The 25,604-nt window shown below is 38.7% G+C and overlaps 2 protein-coding genes and 1 long non-coding RNA gene across 3 annotated transcripts; 1 reads left to right on the top strand and 2 right to left on the bottom strand.

Moving 5' to 3' along the window:
• Positions 1-104: 104 nt before the first annotated feature.
• On the bottom strand, positions 105-3,498 carry islr2 (immunoglobulin superfamily containing leucine-rich repeat 2). The gene has a single exon (XM_088006252.1). The coding sequence runs from the start codon at positions 3,496-3,498 to the stop codon at positions 1,327-1,329; it is 2,172 nt and encodes a 723-aa protein (XP_087862378.1). The 3' UTR covers positions 105-1,326.
• A 4,951-nt stretch (positions 3,499-8,449) lies between these two features.
• sema7a (semaphorin 7A (JohnMiltonHagen blood group)) lies at positions 8,450-21,741 on the bottom strand. The gene is made up of 14 exons (XM_015002517.2): positions 21,387-21,741; positions 21,042-21,181; positions 19,885-19,926; positions 19,700-19,795; positions 19,344-19,431; positions 19,084-19,194; positions 18,258-18,400; positions 15,195-15,373; positions 15,004-15,112; positions 14,207-14,402; positions 13,957-14,069; positions 13,077-13,222; positions 12,145-12,209; positions 8,450-12,063 (listed from the first exon to the last, which is right to left on the bottom strand). Exons 1-14 carry the CDS (start codon positions 21,496-21,498, stop codon positions 11,657-11,659), a joined length of 1,947 nt encoding a protein of 648 aa, XP_014858003.2. The 5' UTR covers positions 21,499-21,741; the 3' UTR covers positions 8,450-11,656.
• LOC148158661 (uncharacterized) lies at positions 21,738-24,824 on the top strand. The gene is made up of 2 exons (XR_015763035.1): positions 21,738-21,862; positions 24,689-24,824. It is a non-coding gene; the product is annotated as an uncharacterized LOC148158661 (long non-coding RNA).
• The last annotated feature ends 780 nt before the right edge of the window (positions 24,825-25,604 follow it).

Genomic DNA, 25,604 nt, shown 5'->3' on the forward strand with positions numbered 1-25,604 from the left:
GTGGTATTGTTTCTTTTATCCTAGAATTCCGGGGGAAAAAAATCTGCCATTTATCATATTTAGGAAAAAATGTACGGTTAAATCAAGACAGAACAGAGCATCCGTTTAATTTTATGGGTTTTATTAATTCCACTCACATAGATTTATATCAAAAAATCGTAAAAGGTCACGTTTTTATGTTTTGGTTTTACAACATTGTTCACAAAAAACTCACCATATGTAACAAAAATGCAGGACAGTGAAGCCGCAGGGCGCTCCGAGTGCCTTTTTGTCATCCCGCTTCGCTGTAACTGGAAATAAAGTAAAACCCGTAAAAAAAAATAAAAATAACTGTAATTTGCTGGGATTTACATCACAGTTAGACAGCAACATCTAAAGCCCTACAGACTACACTAATCAAAAACCACACAAGGAAAACACGCGTGACATGCCATGGACGCGTTCTTTGTAAAAAAAAATAAAAAATAAAAAAATAAAAAAATTAAAAGAAATAAAAACAAATAAAAGACGAAAGAAAAAAAGAAAGACAGTATAGGTACCGCAAGCACCCTTTGAATAATTTCTAAAGCCTTTTATACGTTACGTGAAACAACATTTTATCAGTAAATAACCTAGAATTGTTTTTTTTGTCTTTCTTTTTTTTTTTTTTTTTACCATCAAACACACACAGCTGAAAGCGCAATCTCCCTTTTTGGACGGACAGGACAGCGAACAAGGCGCAGGTGTGCGCTCTTCCCGACTCTAATACCTGATCACCTTATCAAACGCCACATCACACTGAATCAAACACTTTCAAGTGAGTCAGTGACACCTGAGAGGATGTTAAACGGCGGCCTTAAAGCAGAGCACAAAGACGCACACAGGTTAACAAGAGAAGCGTCCCTGACGTCTGCTTATTAAAACGACTTTAAAAAACATTATGGCACTTTGCTTGGTTGAGTTTTTTTTTTTTTTTTTTTTTTTGCGGTCCCAAAATGGCCATTAAGGTTTCATTTGGCTTTTAATTATCTAACTCGCCGCACCTCTGTCTAATTTGCGCCTGCGCGTGTGCTTGTCCTGCAGAAAGAGAACATTTTGCTGCTTTCTTTTGGTGAGGTCCGAGAAGCTGTCTAAATCTGTGCTTGTTCTGTAAACACGACAGACTACAAATGCAACACGAATTAATTCACAATCTCGGCGACTGAAGGACTCTGAGGTAAAAAATAAATAATTAAAATCCGCTTTCTTTTAAAATCACGTGTTTCGATGAGGCGTGGGTTACCTGCTCGAATGTGGGCTACTTTAAAGTAAACTATTTTACACAATACTCGCAGGCGTCCGTGGAGCTCAGCGGCTGGGCTGCTTGTAGTTTCCGTTAATTTCCTCCGAGATTGTGACGGCCTCCGCTCCGAGCGGTAACCTGTCGCTGTACTCGGAGCCGACCTCGAACTCCTCCGGATTGGTTTTCGATGAGGATCCGGGGATGGATTCGGTCACCACGCTCCCCTCAGCATCCCCATCCCTATCGACGTCTCCTTCCTCTCCCTCTCTGTCTCCCTCGGCCTCCTCCTCGTCTTCTCCCTCTCCCACCTCACTCGGGTTGAAGGTTTTCTCTGACTCAACAAAAGACGCCCTCGGATCAAAATCTCTTGTCATCTGCTTCTCCACCTGATCCAGATTCTGCGCCTTCATGATCAGCTTGTAGGTCTTTCCTTGGTATTTGTACAGCAAATGGCAGCAGGTGGCTCCCAGCAAGGGGACAGTGGCCAGACCCAATAGGAAAATGCTGACAACCACAATAATTAACAGGGAGGGGATCTTTTTTCTTGTCGTGAAGACTACTTGGACCTGGCAGTCCTGCCCCCCATAAGTGAGGCAGAGAGTGTAATTGGTGCCGGGCTTTAAGTCGTGGAAACGATATGCATTTACCCCCTCCTCTATGTTGGACCACTGCACCAGGGAGTGTCCGTTTCCTGTTTTCACACAGAGATAGAGCATGTCCAGTGTGTCCTTGCTGGAAGAAGACTGCCGCTGACCAAAGGGCTCCTTGACCACCATTTCCTGGTTCTCAGCCTGACTCAGATGGAGGTTAGACTTGCTGCTGGGGAGCTGCAAAGGGTTTAGCTGTACTTTGGCCTCCGTCTCTGAAACTTCCAACGCAATGACACCAAAATCGAAGGTGTACTGCTTCAGGTCATCCAGGGTCATGTTGAAGGCGTGATTGGAGATGTATTCGCTGCCTTCTCTCACACCACATTTGCTCCCAAAGCTGGGGTCCTTGTAAAAACCTCCCGCTTGCTCTGAGCCGCCGGTTTTGTGCTTTGAACTGTCGTCTGTGCGTTCCTTTGTCTTTTCCTCATGCTTATTACCATAGTTGATCACATTGTTCTTGGCCACTTTGGGGTCTGAAAGCTTTTTGCCAGATACACGGCTCTTGTCCAGAGTTGAATCAGGGACTGAATTGCTCCCTTGCTTTGGGCTGGGAGCCAGAGCCAGTTTGACACTTCTCTCTGCTTTACCTAACTCGTTCACAGCAGAGCAAGTGTAATTACCATCCTCCTTCGTAGTCATGTGAGGGATGGCGAGAGTCCCGTTCTTGAATATGAGGAATCTATTGTTGGTTGTTTTGTCATTTATTGGCGCATCATTTACTTCTACGGTGGGTGGCAGGGGGAAGCGGTAATATCGATTCCCAGCAATCACCTCCCAGTTGACCTGAGGCATGGGGCTTCCTTTTGTCTCGCAGTTTAAGGTGACCGAAATGCCTTCATGAAGAACAGTGTTCTCTATGTTTGGTCGATAGGTTATGGTGACATTAGGGGCTTCACATTGCAATTTAGGAATCTTTGAAACCTGCACACCCTTCAGATGTTCAGGGGCCTCACACAGGATTTGAGTAGGCTCTGGCACAGAAATCTTTGTGGTTTCAATCCAATCTCTCAGCCACTCTAGGCTGCAGGAGCAAGTGAACGGGTTGCTGTAAATCTGCAGGTGGGACAGAGAGAGGGCACTGAAGGTGCCCTCCACAATGGTGGTGAACCTATTATTGTTGATGCGCAGGGATCTGAGCTCTTTGAGTGTGGAGAAGGCGTCCTTCGGAAGGTTGACCATCTCGTTGTTGTTCATTTTCAGTAGCTGCAGAGCCGTGAGGTTCCGCAAATCCTCCCAGGGGAAGTTCACAATCTTATTGTTGCTGATGTCCAGATTGCGGAGCTGAATCAGAGGGGCCAAGGTGTTTGTCTGTATGCTGTCGATCTCATTGTGTGCCAGCCAGAGAGAGGTGACCTGAGTGATGTTGATGAAGCTGTTACTTTCCAGGGATGTGATCTTGTTGGCTGAGAGGCTGACGGTGGTAACGTTGAAGGGGAAGCCAACGGGCACCTTAAGCAGATCTTTGTAGGCGCAGTCAGCAAACTGGTGGGCAAATTTATCCTGGCAGTTGCAGAGCTCCGGACAGCTCTGCACAACGCCCGTCAAAGTGGTCCACAAAGCAAGAAGCTGCAGGAGCCTTCGAGCCATTTCTGTACCTGCAGGCACCAATGAACAAACATTATAAAATGCTTTGCAGTTTTCTTACTCGTATAATTTAAATGCATGTTTCAAAATGATGTATTTACTAACAAATGCAAACAAAACCACAGCGGATGTCACAGCATGATTAGATCTGATAGAAAAAGGAAGTGTCATTTTTTTTTTACATTCTATCTTTTTTAATGTGCAATACTTTAGTTGATTTATGTAAATAATGGCACAGTAAAACTGTATTGCAGGCTGTGATGTTACATGAGCAGACACTCCGGGGTCAAATTATCTTTCCTCCTTCGGGCGCGCTTCTGATTCCGCACCAGGCGAAACGGCGCTGTCCATGGTGACTAAACCACGTTTTCTCTTTTAATTTTAACCAAAAACATTTTATTCTTAGCAATGCTTATCAAAGTATTATCTTTTAAATCGGCATGCAAAACGTTATGAACTTTAGGGTAAACGTCCTTTGTGATGCATAGAAGCTGCTCCAGTTCGCCTCTTTCACCTCATCTTTAACACTTACAGTAACTGGCTTGATTATTTATCGAATCGTCTTACCTTCTGAGAGTTAACTTCAATTCCTGTTATTTTTATACGGAGTTTTGCAATCCTCTAGATTTTACAAGTTTAAATGTGGAAAAAAGTGGCATCCGCACGCGTGGTAGATCCCTTCACATATTTTTTGCCGAGCTGGACAGCACTGAGGAAGGAGGACGGTGGCAGGAACATTTTTTCCCCCTCTTCCCCTGGACAGTCGCTGTTGCGGTCCGTCGGCCGCTTTTTTTTCTTTCTCAGTGCGAGTGAAGGATCCGCTGCGCGCTCCCGTCGCTGCGGAGCGAGAAATGGGGACATGAACGCGCAGCCTCTCCCATCTCTCTGGCCGCTATTAAAGATACAGAAGCTCCGGGGCTCCTCCGCCCTCAAAGAGAATTCATAATTTAACATTTGATGTTTAATTTATGGCTCGCACTCCAGCCCAGTCTTTGACCTCTTTCGGTCTGGGTGCAGCCTTTTGTCTGTCAAATACTTTGTAAACACACTTTATGATTTGAGATAGTTGTTCCGCAAGTGGCGACACGGTTGAAGGCTGCAGTATTATAGATTTTGTATTTAAAAAATACAGGGGGAAAAAAAATCAGACAAGCAAATCTCTTGGAAAGGGAAATTTTCTATTTCGCATGTAGCATACCACTTTATTTTAGGCTTCTTATTTTTTTTATTTTATTTTATAAACATAATCCGATATAAGTAATCAGAACTCTTGTTCCTGGTTAAATGCTGCCACCTTCTGGCGTTCAGTCTGAACTTTTCCACTGAGTCCAAACAACTGAATAGACAGTTTCGCCTTAGGTTTAACCATAAAGAAATGCTAAACATTTTCACTCCCTTAAAAAAGTTAATCTTCCCCTTGAGCTTCATATTTTGTCACATTAAAGTATTTTTTTGTGTGTAGTATGCCAACACAAAACAGAAAGTCTAATTATAAAGTGGAAGAAAATTATTCACGGTTTTCAACATTTTGAGAAATAAAAATCTGAAAACTGAAGTGTGTATTCTTATCCAGTCCCCCGAGTCAGCACTTTGTAGTACAATCTGTTGCTGAAATCCCAGATTCATGTCTTATGGGAGGCATGTCTCTTCAAGCTTTGTACATTTAAAAATTAAATGTATGTCAGTTCTTTACAAAACAACTCAAACTCATTCAGATTAGAGTTTGTGAACATAATTTCCCCAGCCTCACTATAGATTCGGGTCTGAACTTTGACTTGCCATTCTAACACACAAATGTGCTTTAACTAGGCTATTCCACTGTAGCCTAACTGTTTTTTTTTTTTGTTTTTTTTTGGGTGAATAACTCGTAACGTTGGGTCTCATCAATTCTGACCACCTTCCCAGTCCCTCGTTTTAAAACACAAAACAAAAAAATCAACTTTACAACATGCTGCTACCACCACCATGAGTCATGATGGGAATTATCTATTGCGAGTAATGTGAAGTAACTTCCCCCCACAAAAAAAATACAAATAAATACATAAAATTGCTGATGTAGGCCAGAAACTTTACTTATGTCATTTGACCAGAGCACCTACATGCATGCTGTGTCCCCTGTGGTAAAATATAACTGGGGATTCTGTTGACTTCCTTTTGCCACTTCACAATATCGTGAAGTGCACAAATATTTATGTCAACAGATTCCCCCACTTTAACTGTGGATTTCTGCAGCTCCTGCAGAGTTACCATAATTGCTGCTCTGATTAATGGTCTTCTTGCAAGCAAACGGATGGTAATATTTTGGTAAGTTTGCAGTTTCTGGATTGAACAGTGCTGTGTGAGATGTCAAGACAATATTTTCTAACCTTTCTAAACTTCTCCAAGCATAACAATTTGACCCAGTTTGTTGAGTTAAAGCAGGAGCCTCAACATTTTTCACAGAGTGCCACTTAAAATAGATAACAACCTGACCAGACTTCAATGGTCAGGTTGCTCTTTGATAAACTAAATAGCAAGATGGTGAATAGGTTTTTGACAGGTAAAATGACCAAAAATCTATTCACATGATTTTTTTGTATAAAAATGTTAATTTTGGTAAATGGCTTTTGGTCAAACACAGTTTGTTCCATCCATTCATTCCTCCCATTTTTGGTGAGATCCTAATTTTATCAGAGGCACCTGAAGAAGGAAACAAAACAAAGGCCAGTTTTGCATGCAAATAGCGCCCTCTGCTGTCAAAAAGAAATTACAATGACCTAAAACTAAACTTTCCCTCAAAGTTTACTTGTCCTCCAAGTAACTTTTACATGAGTATACATTAAAGTTAATTTTGCATATTCCTTATTCATTTGTAAATTTGTATTTATTTTGTCCCATTTCTTTTACATTTCTAAGAAAAATGTGAAAACCAGTAAAAAGCAAGTGTCATTGTGCATAGGTGGTTCAACAGTGTTAGTTTAAGGGAGTGCATGCTCACGTAACGGCATATTGTGCCTTTTTATTTTTTGCATTTTGTCCCCTTCTGACTAATTGGCTTGTTTTGTACAGGATAATTAGAATGTAACTTATGAGGACAAATTTTAAAAATAATTTAATGACAATCTCATTTTCTTACTTCACAAAAACCTGGCCTTGCAACAGGGGCGTGCATGTTTTTAAGAAACACTGTGCCTGTTTTATATAAAGTTTAGTTTTTGACTTCCACCCTGCAGATTTCTGCATCCCATATGCAAAACAGGAAACCATGGAACTGGTTCAAGGTTTGCTTCTAATCGGAACACGACGGAGGTAAAAGAAGGTCACAGTGGCCGTTTCTGTCAAAACAGACTACTCAGCGTCACTGATCCGGCTAAGAGCTTCAGAGATAAAGAGAACGCTTCTTTAAATAGGCCAAAGGAAAATCCAATCAGCGCTGCTTAGCTGCACAGAACAAAGGCCAGACACAAGCTTGCAGAAGACATCTTGACCAGGTTCTGTTATTTTACTGTCGAAATGAGAACATGGAGTGTTTAACTGCTCTGGGCGACTTGAGAGGATGACTTATAATTTGGTTTCCCCACAAAAACCAGTACACACAAAAAATAAAATCCTCAACCTCCTTGTAATGTCTACTAGTAGTCTAAAAGATGTCTGGCAGCTAAAAGACTGTAAACCAGAGTATCTGTTAAAGTTACCCAAGTGTGACAACACCCAATGCTCTGCACCAACACCTGATTTTCATCTGAAAAAATAAAACAAAACATATGATATGACCTCAGACACATCACCAGCGTTTTGTATTTAGTCTTTCTGAAAACCTCCAGAATCTTTTATAGTGAGCTATATCTTTATTATGTTGAGTAAGTACAATGTGTTGGCACAAGATTTTGTTTGGGTGGTGATGCTTTCATAAAAAAAAGAAAAAAAGAATAATATAAAAGAAAAAAAATAGCATGTAGTTCATGGTTCCATTTAAATGGGAGTGGATTTAAATGGTTTCATAAGATACTTTTGTGGAGCTTCTCAGAGATGATAGCTGTAACTGTTATCTGCGCAAACGGGAAGCGTTTCCCTAATCGTTATTAAGAGCGTTTAGCCTTGAGATCCAGGAAAGCCAGATTAACTTTTAGTGTCCTGATATACCAAGGCATTCCTGCCTTAGAATACAGTCTTGAAATAAGTGTTATCTTTGAAAGGCATTTTAACAAGAAATGGTTTTGCACATGTTTTGGCAATAACATGTTACCTCAAAATTTGATACCTCAAAAACAGCCAAAAAATATATTTAACTTAAAAGTAAAAGGAAGGTCTCGTTTTGTACCCCAGGCTCTGTAAAAATGCAGCAGATCTCTCCATTGCATGTTATGATTGGTGATGAAGGCTACTTTAGCACATGGACTGTTAGTACAGACATTACTGTTGTAATTGGTGTAGAACAGATTTTGGCATCAAATTGTTGCAACAAAAAAGGCTCCACTAGAATACTACCCATGTTGCATCACACACTTTTGATTTTTGCCATAAATTGAGATTTTAACCTGTGGAAGTCAAACATGCTATGTTGTGTTTTATCTGCTTTTTTTAAATCACGTTACTGAGTAAAAGACAAAAGCATTTTTTTTAACACTTTCAGTATGGTCAGTTCTGAACTGAAACAGAACTGACCAGCGTCTTGCAGTTTGTGGGAGGTATTAGGCAACAAGAAAGCATTTCCTGTGTCAGGTTGCTTTTGGAAGCAGAAACAAAGTCCAGAAGGAAGGATTTGACTGCGCGACAAATTGTGATGACTAGACAGCTGTCATGGGATCTCTAAAAGTGCAGCACTTATAAGATTCTCTTGATTTTAAGTGGCATGAAGACGTATACCAGAATGAACGGTGAATATTGGGTCCCTGGGGAAAGAGGCTTCATGAATCTCACAAAGTAAAAAGATGTGAATCTTCAGAAAATTAACACATTGAAAGCACCAGATGGCTACATCTCATGAGTTATGTTTTATTAAATCTGGTGAGTACTAAGTTTTTAAAAAGTCAAAGGCCACATACATCAACAACCTGGCTCAGGCAAAAAATATATTAGCATTCTGCTGTTAGAGGCATTTATGACATCATTCACATTATTTTACAAATGTTTCTTTTGGGTCACCAGTGACCTACAAGTTAACAATATTCTCTTTGTAATGTGACATTTTCAAACGGGTTAATGCACTCTAATGAATGTTTGAGGAACCAAAATCAAGTCAGTTTATTGCCATGGTCTATAATTTCCATGCTTACCCATTGTGGACCTTAGGGCACATTTGACCAGTGTTGTGGCTACACCTTGTCCAGAGTTCCCATCCGTACATTTCTCTGGCTGAGGGAGTCCACAAAAACATATTTCTCACTGAAGTTAGCTTAGATGATAATTCTAGTAAAATACCAAATACAAAAAGAACACAGAAACAAAGCAGATAAAAGATATAACAATAAATGGAATCATGAAAAGTGCTTAATCAAAACAGCAGGAAAGTCAGATTAACTTTTGTTAAAAGTCTCAGCCTTATAACAACTAGAGGCAGAAAACTATGCAGCAGTCGGGGGGTTTCTGTTGATGCTGTGGTACCGTTTGCCTGGCAGCAGTTAAAAAAAAACAAAACAAAAAGAAAACATCAAATAGAGGGTGGGAGGAATCTCTGACACTGTTCAATGTTCTGTTGCTGCAAAGCGATCCTGCACACAGGGAACGGACACTACAGCAGTCCTTTTGGCTCCCTTCACTAGTTTCCACAGAGGATTCTCGTCTGCCATATTGCTGCTGGAGGAGTTGATGCCAAGTAGTGTGGACTCGGGTCACAACCTCTTCATGTCAATGATCATCTCCTTTGTTTTGTCCAGAGTCATTAACTGCTGAACAACTTCTTTTTCCGGTGTTATCCTGAGCGCGCATTTGCTCCGAAAATTTAGCTTACAAATTTACAGTTTTCCCAGAGTTTCAGCTGCTTAACATTGTATTGCCTTTGTAATGTAAGAAAAATATACAGTTTTAAAAAACACTAATATAGTGCAATATTAGGTTCATGTTAGGAAAATGCAACTTTCAGATAAAAATGCACTTCATGTGACCTACAGCTGTTTTTTCTCTCTTGACTGCACATTTTTCACTGACCACTGAAAGGAATTATAAAAACAAGTTAAATAACTTAATTTCCCTTATTACTCCACCCCTTCTCAAACCATCTAATACAGATATACTCTTATCCGTGCCAAGGAAAGAGCCATGCCCAGGATGAGCTCTCTGCCTTTCTTGGCACGGAAACTTCATGTTTTATTTGCTTTAATGGGAAACACAAGATCTAAAAGTGCAGATAAACTGCACTTGTGGTGTTTTTGCAGCTAAAGAGAACAGTGAAAATATTCTGTTCTCGAAGCATAACAGTGATGGTAAAAAAAAAAATGAAATGCCTCCTGCAACTTCCTTTCATTTCTCTTACTTCAATGAAATACTGTCTGGGTGTGCCGTTTTCTTCCTTAATCACTACATGTTCCAGCTCAAAGTAAGCAAAAATAATAAATGCCTCAGCTGTAGTGGATTGAATTCCACTGAACTCAGCTATGGTGCAAATCCATCAGGGTGAAAACACCTGAGCTGGAAGATATTGATTTACTTGTTCAGCTGCTGAACAAGTAAATCACCGTTTTGTGACTTCACCCACAAAACAAGCGCAGAACCAAAAGAAATACTGAAGTTTTAAACATAAAACACAGTGCTGGGCTCAACCCTTTACGGCATGTTTTTCTCCCAGCAACTCCCTCCATCTCAAGTATTTCCACTCTTACAACATCCATAATTCATCTGTGCCATGTTCTTTTCCTCCTTTATAGGAGGAAAAAAAGCCTAAAAGATCAAATATCCTTCATCTGTACCTATTCAAGCCAATGCAGTATTTTGTATACAATTTTGTCTCCTTGCCAAGCAGTAATGTTTCCAGTTTTCATCCTGTTTGACCAAAGACTATTACCTGTCCAATTTTGCCTGTGTGTACTTTGGTTAGCAGTGAATTCTCAAAGACCTTACAACTGATACCCAACTCTAGTTATTCTATTCGAGCATTAACCCGAATCAGGTTTACAAGAATGGGTGTGGTTTTCTCATTATTAAAGGTTATTCTAAGGCTTTGACCTTACAATGTGTGAAAGAAAGAAAACCTATTAGCATTTGCTTTTTTTTGTTGAAAGAAACGAAAACGTTTCACTTGTTTAAGCGAATATGTAACACCATGCATTCATATATTGCCCTTTGTGCCAAAGACGTAGCAAATCCAGGTAGAATTTGCAGACATCCCAAAGTATTCTCAAGCTAGAAGGGATATTTAGTGCCTTCGAAGAGTGCTGGTTCTGCCTCTGACTCTCCTGACCAGATGTCTGAATCACCTAAGCTGATTCATTCTGATGCGGAGGAGCCGAGTCCGAACCCTGAGTTCTCCCAGATATTGGAGGTCCTCACCTCGTCTCTAAGATTGAGTCAAGCCACACTTCAGAGGAAGCTAATCTCAGCCACTTTATCAGAAATCTAATTATTTTTGTCAGGCTCCTTATGAGAAAAAAGGTGACAGTTGAATTAACTGCATGATAAATTAAAACGAGCTTGATAATAAAATAAGGGCGATAATATTGGTCATTTGTTTTTTGTCATCTCTCTTTCTACCAAAGAGACTGGATGTCAAAAAGCTTCACTCCGGTGCCTCTAGCTACGCCTCCGCTCATTTCCTTGGTAATAGCTAAACACACAGGGAGCTAAAAGCTTCAGTTTTTCCTAGACACGATATTGACAAAAGTGGCATGGCTAGCCAGCGTGTGCACATCTGCGTGTACAAGGGTAGGTGAGCCAGAAATGCATTTTCTTTGCCTTTTAACTATGCTCTTCCATCAAAACATTACTTCAAATGAAATCCTTCTCCAACTATTTATCAAGCTTTCCATCCTCCCAGTAACATGACACACAGGTAACCTCCCTTTTTTTCCAGTGAGAACTATTTAGTAAAAGCTGCCAAGATGTGCATGCCAGAGCGGAGTCTCACAACAAAAAGATCAGACTAAAAGGTCTAAACTAAAAGGTCAGTTTAGCTTAATTTGATGTTATAACTGTGGTACGGCCTGCCATTTTTTGAGAAAACTGATATCAAATCCCAAATTAGCAGAAACTATCTCAAAATTTCCCACAGCACTGCAGTGCAGAGTATAACCCACAACAGCTCAGGAGCAAGGATTGGTGCATCATTCGGTTTATAATTGGCAGACCTGCCGTCTTGCTTTTCATACTGCTGCTTAAGAAGGTATTTTTTCAAACTTTTGTTGTACTCCTTCTCTGTGGAGACGCATTCATATTCCCCATAGTCCTCTGGTCCCATTGAAGGAATAAGGTGCAGACAGTTAGAAAGCATTTGCAGGCACGGTCTGTCGTGACTTCCATGCTTCCAGGTGTACTTTGCATGATAAGACTCTATAGGACAGGACAGATAGAAAGGGACACCTTCGGGGACTGAGTGGACTGTCCCTGAACTCTCTGGTGAACGTATCTGCCTTTTGGACCTGGTCGTTCCCCGTGACTCTGAAAAAACAAAAGAAAAGGCAGCTAGGTAAAGATGTGACAAAGCTGCTATGGTACAGCATGTGGCATTTTATAATTTACCATTCGCTACTTTATTTTGTGAGCAAACACTTTTGTGTCCATCCTTTATATTTTGAATGCCCCCACTGTGAAAAAATGACAAAAGGCAATTTATATGTCCATACATCATACCAAACGGCACATAACAGACAACCACAGGACAGGTCATAAAAAGAGAAAACCTTTCCACTTGCAAACAGTAATCTGGCTTTTTATGCAGCTTTCAGAATGGATTCTTCCTAGCTGAGTGATCTTTTTGATGTTTGTAAAGCACTTGCTTCTCTGTGGATAATATCTACAACTAGACATTTCTGCTTGCTCGCAATTGTTCCAACTGATGAACATGGCACCTTTAGGGTCCTGGAAATTTTATCGAATTGGGACAACTGCAATTCTCATCTTGACTTTATGTCAAGCAAAATGCTTCCAATTAGCTAACTCTCAATAGTCATGATAATATCAGGGCTTTCTCATATTTTTTGAAAAGATATAAAAAGGAATTGCTACACCTGCCTTAGGAGTCAATTAAGCAAGTTTTCTTAAAGGGGGATGTTTTACTGCACTGAAAAATAAAAGGTACTCCAACAGTTTGATTTTTCTGAGTTCTAAAATTAGTGTACGACTATCCAATAAAAGATAATATACATCAATACTTATTATCTTTACAAAACAATACTTTTGTTTAGTTTTTTTTCCCCCACTTAATTTTTGGTCAAACCCTCCCGACCCCACTAAGGGACAAAGGGTGTACAGAAAATGGATGGACGGATGATTTTTAATCAAGATGTTTACCAAGACTCCAAACAACTCTGATCAGTACTTTTGATTAAGCTTGATGAAGTCTGTGGGAACCAAGACCCCACCAATCCAAACAATGGTAGATCTGTCTGATGAGAACTGAGTGGACATTTTGGACTATTATTAGATATGTGAGGAATAAAGCTCGTACTTACAGGTTAGAAGGGGTGCATCCAGATGTGGTCCATGCACAGTAGGGGTCCCGTGCCAGGACACAGTCAGCACAAGACGCATTGTACACTTTGCACTTTTGAAGGTCCACTGTAGATATTTTATCAGAGAAACCCACCACTAACCTTTTCTGAGAAATATGAAAAAAAAAGGTATTTCTTATAAATGCGTGTCATTCAAAATATAATATACGTAAATGTAAAAATTACATTCATTCTTCCATAGTTTACTATTCTCTTTGATTTTGACTTATGTAAGTGAATCTGAAGCAAGTAACATTCATTTGTGTTTTAAAAATTATTGAAGAAAACTCTCAGTGACCATCCTTTTCATTTCTTTATGTCAGGAAGGTGGATAAGAATAAATAAGTTCTTTGTCACACAGTCTACTTGTACTCTGGTTGCCTTTGACCTTTGTTTAGCCTCACAAAGCCTTGGAATTGTCTTCCCAGTGTATCTCCATTGTTCCTCCCTTCACAGTTTCAAACTGCTTTGCTGAATAAACAAAAGGCAAGAAATGAACTTCTGTCTAACAACTAAGCAATTGTTCCCAATTTTAAATACAAAGCTTTGTTTGTGTCTTTGAGTATCAAAGCCCCAACAGGGGTTCTTTGGAGATAGCTGCCAGGTGTAGCAGAGAGTGATAACTGCAATAACAGAGCTGGGACTAATCAAAAACAGAGAGGTCAAGGACCAGCAAACCGGGAGCAGATTAAAATGGTTCATTTCTGGTCAACTAACAAAAGCTCTATGGAGAAACACATTTCAGGTTGCATTTTGCACATTTCTCATTCTTTTCAAAATGTTAAGCAATTAAACACATTACAAACAATACTGAGGAAAATATTTTTTAACTCAACTGTACCTTTTGAGAGTCAAGCATCATTGCCTGTATAGATGAAATTTTGGACATCTGCGTTTCCAATATGATGAAAGGCTCTGAACCAGCCTCTAGGACTTTATGGATTTTGCCAGTATCTGTTGGAACAACCATTACAGTGTTGTTATTCTAGGACGGATACATTTTTAGCCCATTGTTTCCCAGCAGAGATTGTAAATAATGCATAATGCCTGGCCAAGAAAAGGCAAATTGACACAAAGCAACCTTGGCTTACCAGTAGCAAGGAGCAAAACGTTGTACACTTGCTGGTCTGCTCCTTGAACCCGGTCAACGACTATTTTGGTGTAATTATAGTTGCTTACATAAAAAGGAGCTTTTGAATGAAGGGAATGCACCCAGTCAACCATTTCAGGATGATCCTTCACTACGTTCACTGTGGCCCGGGGCAGGCTTTTGCTGTTTGGGACGCACTACAAAAACACAATCATGCAAAAGTTTACTCAAAAAGCCGATGTTTAAGAAAAGGCAACAAAATTACTTGGATCACAAAAAGTAAAACCAAATGAGAGAAAATGTGGAGAGAATTCTATCACCTAATTTACACCGAATCTGAATGGTAATACATGCCAACCACTTCAAAGTTTTAGCAACAATATCACTTGAGTTGGAAACTACCAGATTGTACTCAACACCAAATAATTCCTATGTTTACTGCAACAGTTCCTTGCAAAGGTTTTTAATATTTTTTACTTTTTTTTCTGTCACATTATAAGCCATTTTGAAGCACCTTTTTGGCATACAGAAACGCCTTTTACAGCAAATTTGTCTGCTGTAAAAGGCAGACAAACCTTCCCCATGTACATCACATAGTCTCCACAGCACATTATAAAAAAAAACTTGGCTCATGACAGAACCCACAATATCCACAACAAATACATGACCACGATGAGGTAAACCCAACATAACTTCCAAAGCAACACCCATTTTTGCAACACGCCCATTTTAAATAGTCTTTTGAGAATGACTATTCTCAAAAAATAAGGAAGATGAAGTATGAAAATAGATTCTTACAGTTCCAGGCCTTGGTGTAGGGATTTCGTTAGCATATCCTTTGAAAGCTGAGTTTTCAAATATCTTCTCTATCATTTCTATTGAATAGATGCAAACCGCAGTTGAGTTCCTGAAAAAGAAATGAGAGGTCATCATACCATCACAGTTTAAGCGGTTAATCAAATGTTACAAAAAAAAGAAGAGTGTTGCACCAGCTGCTTGTGAAAAGTGCGTAGACTCTGGTTTGGTGCCAGTCATCGGCGTGCACCACATAGATGTCCTGGAGACGATTGAAAAACAGTGACTCATCAGGAAACCCACAGACGAGGCGAGCCTTTAGGAAAGTCGTCCACATGTTCTGGAAGAATCTTTTTGATCCACCTTCATCGGTCTACAAAAATAATGTCAAAAGACTTTATTAGGAAGAGAATCAGTTTTCTTTTTATTTTGTCCATAGAGAGTTAAATATCTGAGACTGCACCACTTTAGAGATGAAATGCAAGAACTGTTCAAGGTTTTTCTTAGCATGGATGATATTACTTCCACACAGCAGTAACATAGGAAGCTGCAATTTGGCTTATGGCAATGGAAGTAAAAAAATCAATCAGTCAAGTTTCTTTGTAGGGCACATTTCTGCAACAAGGCAGTTCAAAGTACTTTACATCATAAATACACAACAATATCAAGTCATAGAACATGCAGTCAACAATTGAGAAAACCAGCAAACATTACATGTTGCCGAAAGCCATCATTACACATCAAAATGTTGGTCAGCGTCACATTTCTTATGGTTCAGAAGCAACTCTGCACCAGTGAGTTTTAAGTCTAGAATTAAAGGAATTCAGCATTTCAGCTGTTTTGCAGTTTTCTGGATCTTCATTCCAGATTTGTGGTGCATACTTAATACTGCTTCTCCATGTTTGGTTCTAGTTCCGGGGCTGCAGAGCAGACCAGAACCAGAAGACCTGAGAGGTCTAGAAGGTTCATACAACAACAGCAGATCTTTAATGTATTTTAATGTAGTGTGGTGCCAAGTAGTTCAGTGAATTATAAACCAACAGTATTGTAAAGTCTAATCTCTGAGCTACAGAGAGTCAGTGCAAGGACGCTGGTGCTGTAATCAACGCGACTAAAGATGAATGCATCGATGTGTTTCTCTAGATCTCACTGAGACATTAGTCCTTTAATCCTGGAAATGTTCTTCAGGCGATAGAAGGCCGACTTTGCAACTGTCTCGATGTGGCTATGAAGTTTCGGGTCTGAGTCCATCACAACACCAAGATTTCAGACCTGATCACTAGTTTTCTAGCAAGTAAACACATCCTGCAGAAAGTGCTCAATTAAGGAACACTTTTTTTGATTATATATATATATATATGTGTCTTAACATGTCGAGACAAGGTAGTCTTAACATGTTGCTCAGAAAACCTTAGCACCAGTGTTTTAGTTCCCCTTCTGTTTTTATTTTAGCTTATGATCGAATCGAGGACAGCAACTGTCAGCACCACTTATCAACACTGCAACATAACTTGCTGATTACCCAGCAAACAGAAGCTGTGTTTCCACTGTTCCCTATTGAAGGGTAATGTCAACAGCAAACAGTGATGCTGACCTTTGTCATTTAACATGCGGGTTTAAATGTGTCCGTTTTACACAAATTGTTCACCACTCTCAAACTGAAGTGAAAACATACAACACAATTTGGAAAGCACAATACAAATGTTATTGAAAATGTAATATAGTGTCTTGCAAAAGTATTCACACCCCTCAACTTAAGATGTTTTTTTATGATAGACCAATGCAAAGTTGGTGATACCTAATTTTTTGCTTACAAAATTAAAACTTCAGTGTTGCATCAATATAAAGTCAGGTCGACTTAGTCAACACAATGGAACCACCCGTCAACATGCTTTACTTCTGCAACTCTTTTGGGTTATGTCTCAATGAGCTTTGAACATCTATAGACCGAAACGCTATTTTTGCAAAATAGCTTGAGCTCAGTTGGATTGGATGTAAAAAGGAATTTCAAACCCTGCCACAGATTCTCAATCGAGTTTAGGTGAACCATCACCCCAGTCTCAAGTGTTTTGGAATCTTTTTTTGCAGACATTTCCTGTTTTGTGCTCCATTCAGCTTTATGTCAACTCTGACCAGTTTACATTGTTCCTGCTGAGAAAACAAAATAAAGCATTCTCACGGCATGATACTACTTCCACCATAATTCACAGTGGCAATAATGTGCTCAGAATGATGCACACTGGTAGTTTTTCTCTGCACCAAGTATTTTGCATTCAACCCTAAAAGTTAAGTTTTGGTCTCATTTGACCTATGCACATTTTCCAACAAATTAGCTTCTCTGATTTTCTTTCCCTGACAGTTTGATGGATGAACATGCCAGGCTTGCTGTAGTGCTATGCTGTTTCCATTTTGGTACGAAGAAGCCAACAGTTCTCTGAAATGTTTGAGGCTTAGGATATTATTTCATAACCTAACCCTACTTTCATTTTCTCTGCACGCGTTTGCTGTGATCCTTGGGTATCAAGATGCTTTTTAATCATTTAATGTTCTCCAACAAACATCACAGAACAGAGGGAGTTTTATTGAAATGAAGAATCCATCAGAATAAATGAGGCTCATTACATATACACAAATCTTCAGACTTCTTTAGAAAAACAAATTGAAAACAATATTTCATGCCACTTTATAAATTTGCACAGCTTTGCATTTGTCATATGAATTCCCAATTATGCATTATTAAATTGCAAAATGTAATGAATACTTTAGTGTGCTGGGCATGTTTTTGTTTTTTTGTTGCTGGCAAGTCATGCTGCAACAGTATCTTTAATCTTTGTTAATGTGTCCACAATTTATTTGTTGCAAAAATGGAGTTAATCTGTCCAAAAGGAACATTTCTTTCTCAAAAATGCAAACTGACCTTGGAAACAGTAGGACTTCGTTCACGGCTCACCTTCTCCACCATTTTGAAGCATCAATGCAAAACTTTGAGCACGTAGCTTTTTGTGTAGACACTGATGTGGTTCAGTCAGTACATTAAAATCTGTCCATTTTAAAAACCTTCTGCTCTCTGAAATGATAGTCATTTCCTCACAGCTTATGAACAGTTTGAAAAGTGTCAATTCTACAGTCGTCACAGCGTTGACAAATTATCTGGTTGTGTTTGAACTGCAATGACAGTATGGCACTGAAACAGAAGCTTTCAATTGGCTAGGTAGCAGTCACATTTATAGCTCAGCTGTATGCAGTGTGCATTGTACCTTGCAAACTCTGGCCACCCTAGAAATCCAGGGATCGGCGTCTGGGCTGTGGTCAGAGTTCTTTTCGCGGAAGAAGATGTAGATTTTCTCATTGTCCGGATCTTCGCTGCGCTTCACCCAGGATGCTGATATGAATGTAGGCTCTGCAAGATGACGTTTAGTTTAAAGCAACCATAAGCAGTCTTTATTGACCAGTGGTGAGGCATAACAGTCACAAAAACAAGATATACCACAGCAAAGCAAAGCCAAACATATGTGGGAACCACAAGATAAAGCTAAGTTAACCAAAGCAAAAGAAAAAAAAAAAAAGAACTATTGCCAATTTACCATTTTCAAACTCCTTTTCTTTAATGCCAACAGTTAGGCATAGAAAGTGAGTAATTTTGTACAAATGTGGTCTGCTTCATTTAAAGACTCTACACCAAGATTAATGATGTCTTTGTACAAAAGTCAGTCCTCTTTTGACCTTTTTTCATGCACTCTTGTTGCATTTTTTTTAACTGCTTGAGTAACAGTAAACCAAAAATCATAAATTTTGCACAGACTTTTATTTTTATGCAATCATTTTACTTCATAACACACAAGTGGATACTTAATGTTTGACTTCCAGCTTTGAACAGAATTAGATTTGGGACTGTTCTAATTACTCAGACCCCCCACAGCTCAGCAAACATATCCTTTAATGTCATTAGTGTTTGAATCATTAAACTTTATACATTTGACATAACTATTAAAATAGTTAAGTTTTGCAAGGCTGTGTATAAATTATTCATTTGCACGTCACAGTGGTGAGCTCCTCTGTAACATCAAGCCCAATCACTCTCACCTGATAACCATCTGTCATACATCCAGACATTAGTCCGCTTGCCAGCTTTTCTCCTGAACTGCAAAGAGTTTCCCTCAATGTCCAAAGGCGCTGCTGCGTATAAATCCCCATCTGAAACAGCAGAAATACTGAATTATTCAGAAGCTGTAACAAGGCAACCTTGTTACAGCCATTTTAAAACACAACTGGATGTGGTTACGCAAGATGGCATGCAGCACTGAATCTTGTTTAAAACCTTTAAAAATCGGTCCATAACATACCAACTGTGAGCGACAAACAGTTGTGCGTGTAGACCAGTGGGGAGATGCCTGCTCCCTCATAACTCTCCACTATCTCATAGGTCTGATTCTTCACAGAAGGGACATGCACAGAAGAGGAAAACAAAAACACTTCAAGGGAGCTGTGGTGAAAACTGCATTAGCAAATAATGGATCACCAGACATCCAACACCCTACTTAATTATACATCAAGGACGCAAAGTTTCACAGTAAGAGCAGCTCCCCCCGCTTTACTCAGCTTTGCCTTGTTGTCTCTGCTGAGTCAACAGGTCACAAGAAAACTCCAGTACATTACAGACAGACCTTATGTTTATGTGGATGTTCACATAGACACTTACGAGTTTCCAGCACTTTGGTTTGTGTCCGTTGGTTCCACACACAAACATGCCATCCTGAAACTTCTCAATGACGGTGATTACATTTTTACAGGGACGCTAAAACACACAGTGCAATGTTAAACAAAACTGAGACGGTGTGTTTAGTTTAAATTTAGCTTATGTACATTTCTGCAGGAGTAACTCACATCAGAGCACTTATGGTGTTCAGTTGTTCTTATTGGAAATTTCTGCCAAGAACATATGTAATAAAAAAAAATATTTATTCTTTTTGCATTTCAATCAAACATTCCAAGTTTTAACCAACAACATGTCACTCAAAATGCTTCATTGCCACAAGCTAAAAAGAGTGTATCTGAGATCAAGACCTATTCATCATAAAAGTGTGAAGACTATAAGTGATGAGGAAGTGATAAAACACACACACACAATATGAGCAGGCCATTTCTTACTATAGCACCCAATATGTGCCAAGATTGAGAATCACTCTTCCTCTTTTAAGAAACTGTGCAGACATCAAGCTAAAAGATAAATCCTGACACTGAGAATATATAGTATATATAGTTTTAGACATGGTGCTGGAGCCAAATAGGGGCAACTTATGAGGTGAAACAGGAGAAATAAAAGCCAGAATTAATTTTAGTGTCATGTTATTTAGGTATGTTACTTTGCATGAATCTAATATTTTGGTCCAAATTTCAGTAATATGTCAGCACCTTTATACCAGATATTAGATGGTGTTATGTTAGAACATGCTCTTGTAGTCCTCATAATATTTGTAGTCATACTTTTAAAATTGTAGCTGTAATTATAAGTTTTGTTTTTCCAAATATCTTGTCAAAACATAGCAACTCTAGTTTTGTTTTCAAAGTCATCCAAACACACAAATATGGAACAGAAAAAGGATTTAAGGCAGTTTTTAAGTCATCTTCATCTACGTTTTTCTAATACCTGTGTGTTTCCCTTCAAAGCAGTCAAACTTTCTTGTAATCTTTCAAACTGGATTTCTGTCTTACATACAGTAAAATAGGTCTGGCAGCCTATGGCAATGACCTGAGTATGGGTGGGGCCAGGACTGAGACATTAAAACAGGCATTAAATAGGACAAAAATAAATTTTTAAAAAAGTATTTATATAAATGTGCTAAAACGTTGCAATCCATTGAAGCTTTGTTCTGTCTTTAATTCAAGATTTTAGATCAGACTCTGGCCAGAGAGGAGGGTGGCAAACAAAGGGTTGACAGTGCCCTTGACTCCCCTTTGGTGGCGTCAATGCACATGAAGACTGCAGGTGATCAAGTGAAAACTAAAAACTTTAAGCACACAAAAAAATAAGAAATACTCACCTCTATGACGCTATAGTTATTTGCATTGAGTTTTACAACAAAGTCTGTGCCTCCGACAAAAAGCTCCTGTTCTTCCTCCCGGTATGAGAACACACTATGGGTCTGATTAACTTCATATTTATACTGATCACTGATAATACCTACGGGGAAAAAAACAAAAAAAAAAACAAAGCAAGAAACCCTGTTATTGACAATGCACAGCAATAGACCATGACGCAGGAATAATGAGCAAGATTAATCGTGTCCTAAATACAGCACTGGCTCACTGGAGGCGCTGAAATTGAATTTTCTCCGTCGAAAAACTCAGGGTTTTAAAAGCTTAATGGTGGTTTACAAATGTCTTACCTGGTATCAAAAGCCTCGGGCTATTTTCAGACCCAAGAGCCGGGGCATCCTTCGAAAAGACCAAATCGAAATACACCGCGAAACAAAGATAAATATGAACGCAAGGCTTCATTTTTGCGCAGTTCTGCTATGGGTGAGGACAGAAATGGTTAACCTCTCCAGTCGCTAAATTTACAACCATTTTCTGTGGAAAGAAATGTTTCAAATGAGAGCCTAAGTCCCACCACCTTCCCAGAGCCGTTCCGTATTGGTACGTCACGCGATCAGCCTTTTATTCAGTGCCGAAGTCCTCAAGAGCTAGCATCCTGCACCTTTTAGATGCACCCCTTCTCAAACACCTGCCATAAAGTCATTACCAGATCTCTGCAGAGCGGAATAATTGCTGCGTGATTCAGGTGTGCTGGAGCAGGGAGGACGCGTCTAAGAGTTACAAGATGGTATCTCTTGAAGATGAGACTTATTCCCCGCTGATTTGGGTAAAATAATTTCAACAATATTTTCTGGAGAAAAGGGAGCTAAGATCCGTTTTTCCTCTTCATTTTATGAACTTGTGGTATTTATCATCTGTCTGTCATCCCGCCCCCCTCTTTATTTATCATCTGTCTGTCATCCCCCCCGCCCCCCATCTTCTTCTACTTATAAAGATGATGACAAAAAGAACGGCAAATATCTGTTATTACTCCAGACGGGTAATCGTTTTGAACCCACAACAACTAGGATCTACATGCAAGAAGAAAATTTAAAATGCAGACCACAATAAATTATGTTCCAGTTGCTGTTAATCCCATGCAACTCTAAGCGAAAAAGTCTTTAGCCTTGGTGTCTCACAGGGTTTCAAAATGTTTTAGTTTTCTGTAAGTTATTTTCCATATTTGAGAAGAATGAAAACATGACTGCTGCTTATCCATGTTTATTTCTGATTGTGGATATCCAGAGTAGATTAGAACTATATGATAAGTACAAGACTACAGTAACAGAGAACATGAAACAGTGTGGATCAGCTGCAGCTGTCTGACTTTTAAGAAATCATTGTGTCAAAAGCACAGATACATTTGAATGAATGATTTAGGAATGCTTATAGCTTGAATTAGTAATCATGTAACTGTCATGCAAAATGCTTCTTATTATTTACTAAAAATGTACTAGCAAAATCAGCAATCCACTCTTAATGTAACACAAGCCTTATATCCCAACGCAGTGTAGGCTTTTGAAATATTTATCTGGTACCTCAAACTTATCTTCCATATTGAATAACTTTCTATCATTTGTTGTTGATGCATAACATTTTCCCTTAAGTAAAGGGAAATTGAAAATTTTCCCCACTCGCCATTTAGAAATGGAATTAGATACTTAGCAACCCTGAACAGGAGCACTAAGTTTACATACTTTAGAACATTAGATTAGTTTTCTTTCCTCTTTTTTTTCCTTTGGTTTGTTATTTTGTTTGTATTTCCTTTTAATCATGTAAAGCACTTTGAATTGCCTTGTTGCTGAAAATGTGCTACATAAATAAAATTACCATACCTTGCAATAATATTTGAGAGTGAATCATAAAAAAAACCCATCTGCCCCAGACATCCTTCCACTTTTAAACACTTCTACATTTTAACAGTCTTTTGTATCCAGTCTCGTGGTTTGTCACTAAAAAAAGCCTGTTGACAAAGTATTTTCATATTTCATTTAAGGAACCATCTGAATCATGCATCACTCTGTCTCCCTAGGACAACTATCCTGACCTTGAGCCACACAAGAAGAGATAAAAGAAATTCCAAGGAAAATTATTTTTGAATTGTTTATAAAATATTAAGTCAAACAAAGATATGGGTGTTAAGATGTTGAGGATAACTCTAATGGGAAATGTTTATATTGCTGCAGTAATAACCTATTTAATTTACAAAAAGAAAATGAATTGTAAAAGTGATTTTTTTTCTGATTTCTGGGAATTTATGTGTATGTGGTGAGAAAATGCACATGCTGTGATAGTAGAGGAAGTGCATATGTAAACTAGAGTTTATTTCTTGTGTATTTTTTAAGAAATAAAGCTGTCAAGAAATTGATGGCATGTTTTACTTGTGAACTGAAACATTGGTTGTAATACACAACTTACAATTCAGGTCAAAGTTAAAATCTAAATGATTTTAAAATGTGAGTTTCATGTAAAGAAAAATAATACAAAGTGTGAGACATTTTTATCTAATTCAATACATAAAACCTGACAGTTGAGTCAGCAGGACTAAGCTTAATCTGTCTGGGAATAAGGAGGTTACAGTTTATCAGGATTTTTTTTTATTTTTTTTTTTTACTTTAAGTCAACAATGATTCATTTCCAGTTAAGCCATTGTTAAAAACTGATAATTTACAAAAAGTAAGTAAGGAACAAAATATTTATCCATTCAGAGGATACAACTCAAGGCCAGAGTTCCAGAGTTGAGTCAGAGGTGGAAAACTCAGTCAGTCTTTCCATTCATCCATCCATCCATGATTACTGACTGTTTAAAATGCCTTTTCTGGTCTTTGTGATTCTAAATTTCGGAATAATTTAATAAACTGTCCTTTTTTATATGCATTGTTTTCGATTTCACATTATCGCTGTAATACATTTGACAGAATGCTGTGCTGCAAAGTTTTCCACACTCCTGTTGGTTTGTGATCAATGAATATGATGTTATGAGAGAGCTTTCAGAAAGCAGCTGAGCCATGGAACGTTATTACTAGAAAACCAAATGGGACCCATGGATTTAGCTGCTCCGGCACTGGTTTAAGATTCAACCCCTCCAACAAAAAGAACATTGGCAAAACTGAAAACTATGCTGTTTTATTTTTTTTTATTATTATTTTTCAAACACATTGTTTTTGGTATTAAGGACCATCCATCCATCCATCCATCCATCCATCCATCCATCCATCCATCCATCCATCCATCCATCCATCCATCCATCCATTTTCCATTTTCTTCCGCTTGTCCGGGGTCTGGTCACAGGAGTAGCAGCTTATGAAGGGAGGCCCAGACTTTTCTCTCCCCAGCCACTTGTTCCAGCTTTTCCGGGGGAATCCCAAAGCGTTCCCAAGAAACATATGTCCCTTTTCCACCGGCTCGGCTCGGCTCTACTCAGCTCGCTTTCCGAGCTTTTCCACTAGCTTTTTTTTGGGGCTGACCTGCTTTCTAAAAATACAAGTGTTTACTTATAAAGTAGCATGTCTGTCTTAAATAATTCCTTCTGTGTATGTCACTTCCACCTCAGTAGCTGTTATTTATTTACATTTATATCCTATAAGCTATAACACCTCATTACTTTTCCCAGGGAACGGAAGAAGAGGAACATGGCTGACATGATGGTGAACAATGAGGAGCTACCAGCACTGAGATGGCAGAGCTCCATGAAGAGTTAAGGCAACAAAAGAAGAAAAATAAATGCTGTTGTGCTCTCAGTGAACAAAGTCTCTCTTTTTTTTTATAGTCACTCCACACATTATTGTACATACTGTAGTTTGTTTGGCATCCAGGTCCTAAAACAATCCTCCCAAAATGTGAGGAGCTTTAGACAGGGTGAAAATAACATTGTTACGGAGTAAAGCTTCTTCAAACAAGACAGAGGCTCGTAAGTCTTTTACTGAACCTTTCTGTTCAGTTTTTATTGAAGAGAAAAACGGCAACAGCTGATAACATCAACGGCTGTTCGTAACCTAGCAACCAAAAATCAACAAAAGCAAGATGGTGACAAAACAGAACCAGATCCTGTTAAGCATTCTTCGAAATAAAAGACTTCCTCTATTCAAATAAATCATGTGTTGCACTTAAATATATTTCACTTCACTTTTGTAATTTTCATGTTCAATTCAATTAATAATAATCATCATGTAAATTATGCTTAACATATAATTGTAAATCAGTCACTTATCATGCAAAATATACTGAACAACATATAAGTGTAAAAAAGTCACAACAAACATATTATATATTTCATTGTAGATTACCAATGAAGGTATCGAAAAGTGAATAGATTATTGAGCAAACCAAACATTTTGACATTTTTATCAGGGTTGCTATTAACAAGAGCCCAAAATACAAGTCATGTTAATTTCTACTTTGTACAACATCATTCTATCCACTCACTGTTTAGCTGTCTTCCTGGAGAATTCCCTCGGGTGGTATGGTATCAGCATGCCCAAGAGTATTTTTGAGGAAAGAATTAAAACGTTCCAAAACCATTTATATGG

The sequence above is a fragment of the Poecilia mexicana genome, unplaced genomic scaffold (genome assembly GCF_051168715.1).
Source record: "Poecilia mexicana isolate PSO_F unplaced genomic scaffold, ASM5116871v1 scaffold_6, whole genome shotgun sequence".
Taxonomy (NCBI): domain Eukaryota; kingdom Metazoa; phylum Chordata; class Actinopteri; order Cyprinodontiformes; family Poeciliidae; genus Poecilia; species Poecilia mexicana.

Coding starts and splice junctions, on each gene's coding strand:
- islr2 (XM_088006252.1), bottom strand. CDS start 3,498: ATGGCTCGAAGGCTCCTGCAGCTTCTTGCTTTGTGGACCACTTTGACG.
- sema7a (XM_015002517.2), bottom strand. CDS start 21,498: ATGAAGCCTTGCGTTCATATTTATCTTTGTTTCGCGGTGTATTTCGAT. Junction 19,927..21,041: donor ATAACTATAGCGTCATAGAG/GTGAGTATTTCT, acceptor TGTTCTTGGCAG/AAATTTCCAATAAGAACAAC. Junction 19,796..19,884: donor AACACCATAAGTGCTCTGAT/GTGAGTTACTCC, acceptor TGTGTGTTTTAG/CGTCCCTGTAAAAATGTAAT.